Source organism: Gekko japonicus, unplaced genomic scaffold (assembly GCF_001447785.1).
Source record: "Gekko japonicus isolate JY-2015 unplaced genomic scaffold, Gekko_japonicus_V1.1 scaffold1189, whole genome shotgun sequence".
NCBI classification, from domain to species: domain Eukaryota; kingdom Metazoa; phylum Chordata; class Lepidosauria; order Squamata; family Gekkonidae; genus Gekko; species Gekko japonicus.
This window is the reverse complement of record NW_015172592.1, coordinates 416,191-426,472: the sequence shown is the minus strand read 5'-3', so window position 1 is coordinate 426,472 and position 10,282 is coordinate 416,191. Positions and strand designations below refer to the sequence as shown.

At 42.2% G+C, this 10,282-nt stretch overlaps 1 protein-coding gene across 1 annotated transcript in view; it reads left to right on the top strand.

Annotated features, from left to right (window-relative positions):
- The window catches only part of ROR2 (receptor tyrosine kinase-like orphan receptor 2), an 83,278-nt gene that overhangs the window by 51,593 nt on the left and 21,403 nt on the right, over positions 1-10,282 (top strand). Inside the window, 1 exon segment of the mRNA XM_015421525.1 lies at positions 3,154-3,281. Within this exon segment, the coding sequence (XP_015277011.1) occupies positions 3,154-3,281 (128 nt within the window).

The window sequence follows — 10,282 nt, the reverse complement described above, 5'->3', positions numbered from 1 at the left end:
TGGGGATAAATGTAAAGTTCTGCATTTAGGCAGGAAAAATCAAATACATAATTATAGGTTGGGGGAGACTTATCTTGGTAGTAGTATGTGTGAAAAGGATCTAGGGCTGTTAGTAGACCATACTTCAGCAGTGTGATGCAGTAGCTAAAAAGGCAAATGCGATTTTGTGCTGTATCAACAGAAGTATAGTGTCCAGATCACGCGGTGATGGTACCACCTTACTCTGCTCTGGTTAGACCTCACCTAGAGTATTGTGTTCAGTTTTGGACACCAAAATTTAAGAAGGATATAGACAAGCTGGAACGTGTCCAGAGGAGAGCAACAAAGTTGGTGAGGGGTCTGGAGACCAAGTCCTGTGAGGAAAGGTTGAAGGAGCTGGGTATGTTTAGCCTGGAGAAGAGATTACTGAGAGGTGATATGAAAACCATCTTCAAGTACTTGAAGAGCTGTCATATAGAGGATGATACGGAGTTCTTTTCTGTTGCCCCAGAAGGTTGGACCAGAACCAACGGATTGAAATTAGATCAGAAGAGTTTTCAGCTAAACATTAGGAAGAACTTCCTGACAGTCAGAGCTGTTCCTCAGTGGAACAGGCTTCCTCGGGAGGTGGTGGGCTCTCCTTCTTTGGAGGTTTTCAAACAGAGGCTAGATGGACATCTGACAGCAATGCTGATTGTATGAACTTAGGCAGATCAGTGCTTAGTTCTTGTGGCCCTTTCTTACATGCCCAGGGAAATGCTGATGGCCACTTTGGGGTCAGGAAGCACTTTTTCTCCAGGCCAGTTTTGGCCAGGGATCCTGGAGGGTTTTTGTCATATTCTGGGAGTGGAAGAGTGGTCACTGTGGGTGTGGAGGGGGAGGTATTTGTGAATTTCTTATATTTTTCAGGGGGTTGGACTAGATGACCCTGGAGGTCCCTTCCAATTCTGTGATTGCGGCCAGGCTTGCATCATGAGAAGTGCGTGCTTAGTGCCTATAAATGCTAAGGAGAAGGACCGAGGGTGGCATGGAAGCCATAGAAACAGCCAGGACCTGAAGTGAGGAAGGTGGAGCTGTGTGTGGCTGTGGGCAGCTGGGAGGTAGTACCACCCAAGACAGATGGCTGTCCAGCCAGTAAGGAAGGTGAAGCATGGTAGGGGCTGTCAAGCAAGGCAGATGTGGATTGACAGTCCATTCTAAGGAGTGATAGGAATGGCACAATCCCATGCAGCTCTTCATCAGGGAAGAACTCGAAGGTCTGGCAACATTGTCAGGCACAACATGCTGTGAGTGTAGTGACCTCAGCTCATGAGTCATACCCTAGTGGCATCTCCAAGAGTACAGAGGAAACTGGAGTATGCACTTGGTTTGTTCTTCACTCTGCCCCACTGCAAACCAGCCCACTATTACCCCCACACTGTTTTCCTGATTGGAAATCCCTTTCCTCCCGCTCCTCGGTTTATTTAAATCCTAGAACATACACATACACAAGACTGGTACAGTTTTCCCAACACCATAATCCTGATCCAGCCCCTCCCTGACTTGTTTTTTTTTAATTTCTACAATACACATTTGATCAAAGATCGCTAGCATCACATATGGTTTGGCCTGTAGTTGCTGGGCATTTTGGAATGACTGAATGATAGTTGATATATAATACAAGCAGCAGACTTGCAAGGGGATTATCATTTCCCCCTCCTCCAGTATTTCCTCTTTCGCTTACCTGGCAGTCCCCATAGGCTCTCCCTCTTTCCTGCTTCCTTCTCTCCTTCCCACCTACCAGTCAACCTCCCTCTAGTCCCCCACACACACTTCTGGTTTTTTTTCCTTCCTTGCCCCTGACGGTCTTCCCCTGGGAAAAATCTGGCCCAGTTATGTGGGGCAAGTCACCAGGTTGGGTCTAGTTGCATGGTGGAGAACCTGCAAGGACAAGCAGTTTACATCATTCTCCACTCCTCCATTTTATCCTCACACCATCCCTGTGAGATATGTCAGCCTGAGACTATGACTGGCCCAAGGTCACCCAGTGAGCTTTGATGGCAGAGCGGAGATTCAAACTGGAGCCCCTCAGATCTTATTCAGAAACTAACCCGTATACCCCACTGGTTTATGTGGGGTGGTTGCTGTTGAACAGTAGTAAGCAGACAGCTCTGGCTTAGTATGCAAGCTGCATGGGTAGCAAGTTGCCTGTGATTGCTGTAGGCTAAAATATCCCTGGAAAGGGCCCTGCCTACCCCCACCCCACTTTGGCAGACAGAAACCAAAGCGTGTAAGGGGGCAATACTGTAAGAATAACCTAGCAATGGCCATTGAGGGCATTCATTTCTTAAACCTACAGGTGCTGCTTCTGTTATATGGGGGGTTAACCCCCAGTGTATCTTTTTAAAGATTTCAGATTTTATTTGCAAACCTGGGGCTTTTTCAGGTTTATAGAAAGATCTGTCTTCTCTGTCCATGGACCCAGTCTCTGGATTTAAGTATCCTCAGATGGGGCCATGTTAAGAATTGGTGGTAAAAAAAAAATTAAATTCTAAAACAAGTTCAATCCAAAACTGAGACATAATTCAGCTGATATATTCAGCTTTGTGGAGGAAAAAAAAATGGCATAAGTTTAAGTGGGGAGGGGAGAGAAAGTTATGCACTGATTGCTTTTCTTTGTGTTTATCTAAGTCATAGTTCAGAATTATGCCATATTTTAATTAAATCTTGGCAAGACTTGTTTTGCTGTTCCCTGCAGGAAATGAAGACTTGCAAGAGGAGGTGGGAGAAAAGAAACAACTGCATCCCTAATTGTACAGCCTGCCATTAGATGCCAGCAATGTATTATAAGTTGCAACATGATACATATTGCTGTCTTGGTAGAACAGCTTTTTAGTAGACTCACCTGTCACATCTCATTATCATTAGCATAGGATTTATACTATAACTCTTGCGTTTACTTTGTGGAAATCCCCCCTCTATAAAAAACAACAACAACACTGGTGCCCTTATTGCTTCAAAAGCACAGATAAGTAAAACAAAGGTCAGAGAGCAGTGTCTGGAGGAATAAAAAATGTCAGTTTTACCACATCTCTTCCCCCTTCCCCTGGGAAAAAAATAGTTCTTTGAAATTTATCAAGGACAGATTGACATCTGCAGATGTACTTACCAAGCTGTCAATTTATCTTTTTGCAGGGAAGATTACCACGAAGATGGGTTTTGCCAACCATACAGGGGAGTTGCTTGTGCTCGAATAATTGGAAACCAAACTATTTATGTGGACTCCCTTCAAATGCAAGGGGAAATTGAAAACCGGATTACTGGTAAGCCTGCATACCTCCCTTCTCTTCTTTTGTATTTTGTGCAGAATTTTAAACCATTTTAACATCCTAAAAAACAAAAAAGATGGCCTTTAAAATTTACAGAGTAGGGCAAGTCTCTTGTTTTCCTGTGGTGCAGTGGTACTTGCAAGTAGTCATCTGGTGGAAGCCCCCAAGGACCCTGTTTGTCTGGAGGAATTTATTGTGCAATCGTGCTCTTACAAGTTCAGTTCTGTTGCTTCAAGATGTCTTTGAGGAATAGTTTCTCCTCTGGCCTTAGTTCTTTACTCCTGGGCATAATTATATGCAGAATTTTGTATTTGTTATGTGTGCACTCGTTTGTGTGTCTGTGTGTGTAAATATTCCAAGCCACACTCTACAGTAGCTATACGTTTTTCCTGTAGAATATATCTTCACTTGCTTAAGTATCTGGAGATTTCTGATTTGCGGACACTTCGGTGAAATACGTATTGTTCAGTCCTTCTGGTACACAGCAGTAGTTTGTAGGTTGATCATTGGGAAATGGATTGATGTATCAAACAGTCCTACTTATGTGGAAGTTGTGTGGTCGTCTGGTCTCTCTGCATGGCAGATAGCTGCAGCCAAGTATCTCAAGATGTAACTTTCCAGCTGGTGACCTTGTGCTCTATTAAATAAGGTGGAACTGAAACCAAGAAAAGTAAAAAGAAACACACTTATTTAACTAAGTGGCCATGAAAACACACCATCCTGGTATGCTCCCAGTGGATTTTTAGCTTTAGCAAAGTGGTCTGGCCCATTGGCTGGATAAAACATACAAGTCTTCACTTAACCACATCAGGTCTTTATTTCAAGTTCTTGCACCACCAATGCATTCTAAAGAGTAAGGTTTGAGGGAAAGTCTTTCTCTGAGTTGGAAAGGTCAGACTCTTAGTTACTGACTCCCAACAGTGTATTAGTGCAATTTGGAAGGCTATATGACTAACAGTGCCAACCTTTGCAGAATTACTGCAATATCAAACTATGTATTTGGAATAACACTGCATACAATTGTCGTATAAGTGTTGCTATGCACAGCTGTCCACATGAGAATTGAAGTTAGTCTGAGATACAGCCCATTAACTTGGTTGTGATGCAAATGAGCATTTAGTGGGGACTTTCTATTCATAGGTATTGGTTTCATATGATGAAAAGGAATTGAAAATGAGAGCTAAAAGGGGCAAGGCTTTCCCATAACAGTTTCAGTCACCGTATGACTGGGGGAATGAACGTGTGAGATATAAATATCCTAATAAATAAAAAATAAAATTGTATACAAAAGAAACTTTCTCGTGATTCTCTATTCCTTCTTAGTTTGCACCCATCCTAAACCCGCAACACCTAAATTTACAAAATATTTGCTTCTGATTTTGTTATTGTCCCAGCATTCACTGACAATTGAGTTATTTATTTCAAACCCTGTATTGCATTTTTTCTGTACTTACTATACTCTTCCTGCCACTTTAATTAAAACCTGCTGCTTAGCTGTTGTATATTTGCACAGCCAGCCCATGGCTAGGAATGTTATGATAAGAAGCCCTAAGGGTATGAAGGGCAGGAGCAGGCTATATTTTAAGTCAAGTCTGAAAAAACTAAATGTGTAATTCTTAAAAGTTATTTACAGTGCAATCCTAAGAGTACTTTCCTGGGAGCAAGCCCCGCTGAATAGACCTGAGTAGAATAGACCTCCTTAGGATTTCTTTTGTACTGGGTTTTAAATGTCAGTTGCTTAAGTGACATTGTAGACTTTAAATTCCAGCTCGACAATTAACTGATATTCGGAACAGAGAGATTATGGGTGTGATCAGATGAGCACTTGGATCCATTGTCATTGCTGTGCTTGATCAGACAGCAACATTTGGCTACTGTCCTGCAGTCGTCAGCCTCCTGTGCTCACCCCTGACTTTCCCAACACCACAGAAAGTCTGGTCTTTATGGCTCCTACCAGTTTCACAGCACTCCTGTGGATGTCTGATTGCACTCTTGCGGGGTGAACCCTTTTGGGAAGTCAAATTGCTCACTTCCTGTTTCGCTGCCATTCTCCCCCCCCCCAGTTATTTATTTATTTATTTATTTATTTATTTACTTTATTCAATTTATACCCCGCCCTCCCCGCTACAGGGCGGCTTACAAGGGCATACGCCAATATAAAACATATTTAAAACCAGTTTAAAACCATCACTATGCAAATAAACATTACAACCAATTATTAACAAAGTGCTCTAGATGTTATTTCACAGATGGCGTGTTTCACTGCTCTATTGCTAGTATTGCTCATACTCTGTTCCTCAGTGTCATCTGCTCCAGGGAGACACAGATGTTCCCTTTTCAGCCACCACCGAGAAAGCCCTGGCCCTGGTAGCGGCCAACCTGGCCTCTTTAGGGCCTGGCATTGCCAGGAGGTGTTGCGTCCCGGACCGAAATGCTCGTGGGGGAACATATGAGGAAAGGCGGTCCCTTAGGCAAGCTGGACCCAGACCATATAGGGCTTTAAAGGTAAGAACCAGCACTTTGAAGCGAATCCGGTACGCTATTGGCAACCAGTGCAGCGCTTTCAGCACAGGCTGGATGTGGTCCCCGCTAGGAAGACCCATCAACAGCCTGGCCACAGCATTCTGCACCAGCTGCAGCTTCCGGATTTGCGACAAAGGCAGCCCCATGTAGAGAGCGTTGCAGTAGTTACCGATGTGTGCATAAGCAGCTATATGCTACCAAGCAGTACATGTGTGTTTTGTCACCCCTCCCCCCATCTGCTGCATTCACCCCCTCTCCCCCAGCTGAACCATCCCTTCTCTGAACTAAGGTGGCTATGTGTGTGAGGCAGTTAGCAAGGTACACATAAATGCATATTCACACCTCTCTTTCTGTCTCTGTCTCTCTCGCTCTCTCACAGGAACTTCTCAAAAATCTATTATCTCCCCCCAGCTTTGAAACGTTTGAAATGCTGAATTTATCAAAAGCAGTTTTCAAAACACATCGCCCTTGCTGAACTACATATCCCTGCAGCCTCCTCCAGCAATCCCATTGGCCATCAGGTGCCGCGATTCTGCCTGGAGTTTGAAGTGCTACTTCCTATAAACGCTTATGTGCATGCTCAAAAGACAAATGATGTTTAAAATGCCCACCGCCTCACTCCATGGCTGCTGTGTATGATCAATCAGCCATGGGGTGAAAGCACATTGAAGAGGATTGATGTCTGGTCAAAACTCTTCATTACAAAAAACAACAACCCTGGATCAATTAGAAGCGGGGCTACACCGGATCAAACTGCATGTCTGACCTCAGCCTATATCTGCCCTGCATAGCATTATCTGGCAAAACCAGTTTTGCAAACTCTAGACCACAACGTCATTAGTAGCAGTAATAAGTAACTGAAAAGTCGCTAAACAGCTTGGGGCAGTGACAATAATATTGAGCTGGAAGCCTGTTGTTATGAATTCTCTCTCAAAAGTCGCATCTGAGAAGAGGCCAGGTTTTCAGTGAATGGAAAGAAAGCTGAAAGATGGCGAACCAAAGATGACTACAGCAATAATCCAGCTATGCCTTATCCGTATGTAAAATGCAGTATGTGTTCCTTGTGAATCTTAATCTAATGTTCTGCTGCTAATTTTAAAATTCTTAGAAGTATTAGCTGTGCTGTGGGAGCTCAAAGACAGAACAGTTAATTAAGACACCCACAACGTACAGACATGATTTGGAGGTTTGGTGTGCTAATATACAGATCAAACATCAGTAGCGTGGCATGCCATCAGCTATTCAGCAGTGATCTGTTTATAATCATCTGAGATACCCCTTATTTCTGTCTTGAGAAATAAACCTGAGGAAGAATGTGGAGTACTAGGATTCAAAGCTACTTGGGAAAGCAGGGTGCATATATAGACTAGATTTACTGAACTAGTACTTGAGTTACAGACACTACAGATAGCAGATTTACACATGCGACAATCTAGATGCTTGTTGCGTAGTGGCTGGAAGATAATCTGTTCAGATGCAGGAGCACTTCCTTCACCTGTTTTACAAACATGGCATTGGGAGCATGTTTTTCCTTGTTCAAATGCTTAGAATTCATCTGAAGACTTTTTGTCTGTAATGAGAGGCGATGGAGTTTAAGACTACTTGGATATGATGTTCTTTGGCCTTTTGACTCTGTGTAGGCATACTTCTTTTTTTCTGCAGTGAGAGATTCTGGGGTATTAAACCCATCTGGGCATTATGCCACCTTCCGCTCTTTACCTATAATTCCAGATGGGAGGGGAGGAAAGCGACTGGAGACTGATTCCTTTGTGCATGCAGGCATGTTACAGCATGGTGGCTTGCAATCAGCCATTTAAGTTCCAAGCTGACTAAACCTGGGTGCTCATTTTTCCTCCCGTGGCCCTAATCTTTTCCTGAAGCAAAGGGTCCAACCCCCAAATGGCATAAATGTAGCTCAGGAAAGCAGCATAGGATAGAATGTTATGAGAGAAGGTATATCTGATATAAGCATGGCCAGCAAAGGGTTAACTGATTCAGGACAGGAAGCAGCTCTGGGCCTTCTTGAAGACCTCTTGCTCCCATCCTTTGAGAGGCAACTAGGTAAAAGAAACTACTTGCACATTTCCCCATATCTTTGTAAGTAAAAGAGCAAGATTTTGATTTTGATTTTGAAGGGAGATTTGGGGACCACTAATGGGATAAATGTGAGGTTTGTATCACACTTTCAGCTCTGCATGCATTGAATGTAACAGGGAAATTATGCAACACACATGTAAAGAAAAATCAAGTGTATGTTGTGCATGGATTGTATGTGTGTTCATTGTAACTTAAGGGTTACGGAAAGTGAGTGGGGTACATATTTCCTTTATCAATAGGCTTCCGTACCTTAGTAGCAACCCTGCCTTTTCCAGACATCTTTTGGCTTGCTTTTACCTTCAGCCTGTGACATTTGTAATTCTGTAAATGGAATGTGGTGACACCTACTGTCCAAATAAGAAATTTCTTTTGAAAACCATTTCTCCTCTTAATGCTATTTTCATTCCTCTAACTTCTTCTGTCTTAACAAATCTTTTACTTTCTCCTTTTCCTGATTTTCTCCAGTTTCAGCATCTGTGGTCAACATACTTAAGTAGGTTCAGCCTGCATTGTATTCCTTCACAGTTTCCAGAGTCTTTTTCTTGCTACAGGATCTCTGGGATTGGTCTTAAAACAACCATTATCTATATTGCGTTTCTCCTCATTCCTCAATCCTCCCAGTATAGGACTTCACACAGCAAGTAAGAGGCACATAAGATACCTGGTTCTGATGAATTTGGTGCCCAGTGGTGGGGTAGAGTGCACTGCAAGAAACGCTGTTGCCTCTAACATGATAGCTTGCAGCGGAAGTTCAGCTTGTTCTTCTGAATCTCTTCAGATTCTTCATTAGCCCTCATATGTTTTCTGTTGTGTTGGTACTTCTTTCCTGTTCATGTTTCATTATGTTTGTGGCTCTGGACACAGTGCTATTATCATCAAAGGCTGCCAGCCACCAGGTACCTCCATGCATATGCAATCTTGTACTTTGAAGATCTCTGGTCAGAAGCAGTTGTCTCTGCTTAACTTGTGGCTTTAGCCATAAGAACTTGAAGAATGATGGGCTAAAAGTCATGTGTGGATAAGAGAGTTGTTCTTAGTGCATGCCCCGTAATGTGTTCTGCCGCTGTGTGTGTTTTGTAGATCCACTAAAGCTGAATAAGTATGCTGACCTGATACAGCAGCCCTATAGAAAGATTGCTTGAGTTATTCACTCAGCCATTACTTTTGTCTGTGGCTATCCTGGCAGACTGTGAGTGAACAGCAGTGCTGGAATACCCAACAGGCATAAGCATGTGTTTAGAGCACCAGCAAACCAGGGACACCAAAAAAAATATTTTTGAAAGAATGTGATATTTTTTAAAAATCTAGAAAGAAGCTATTTTAATTTCAGCATACATTTAAGTTTTGTGTCGTTTCAAAACTTTCAAGTCTCATCTGGAACTACCATACACAATACACTTTATGTTGGACTGAAATATATCTAATAAGCAGACTTCAAAGTAGTCCAAGGCTGTGCTGAACTCCCTCCATGTTTGCAATCTCACTTGTTACTGAGGTCCTCTAGAAACCATTTCCCAGTGTCTGTTTCTTCTTCCTTTAAATCTGCCACTTGTGCTTCTGATTGAGTTCTCTATTGCTTTGTTGTCATCACTGCTGCTTCTGTTGTGTCCTGTTTTAATCACACTTTCAGGGTCTGGTTCTGCAGTCCTCCTCCTTTGTATTATGCGACATTGAGACTGCTTTTGTAAAGCCTTCACTTATGTTAACAAATAAAATAGCTAACTATGACATGTTATTAGAAAGAAATGATATTCTAAAAACAGAAGAAAAATTGAGGCATGAATACCAAATCAATTTATCATGGTGGGAGTGATCACTATTACAAGACAGATATGGAAAAGATAAACCACAGGGATTTGAAGATAGGAACAACCAACTGGATAAGATTTGGTTATCGTCCAGTGATAAATTAATTCAGAAACTTTATAGATTTTTATTAGATGAAAACATTAAAACTACTATGATTTTGTGGATGCAGGATATTAGAAAAGATATGGAAATTGAGCAATGGGAGACAATATGGAAGACCATTAAATTTATGAGAGCTATCTCCTTTAAAGAAAATATTTACAAGATGTTCCACAGGTGGTATTGGTCCCCAGATAAAATTGCAAAGTGTTACCCCCTGTGACGTCCTCCTTATTGGGGAGGACTAGTTTCACTTTAAAAGTGTTCTTTATTTTCTTTTACTGGGTATATACGGCTGCCACCAGGAAATTTTAAGGATTTCCAAACCTTTATGCTTTTACTGTTGCCTTTTTTTAATTTGGTAGACCGAGTTCAAGGCTTACAGGGATCTATGTGGTCCTGGGAAGTATTTCATTCAGAGCTGGTATAAACTTGGATGAAAGAGGATTTATTGAAATAACTACTAA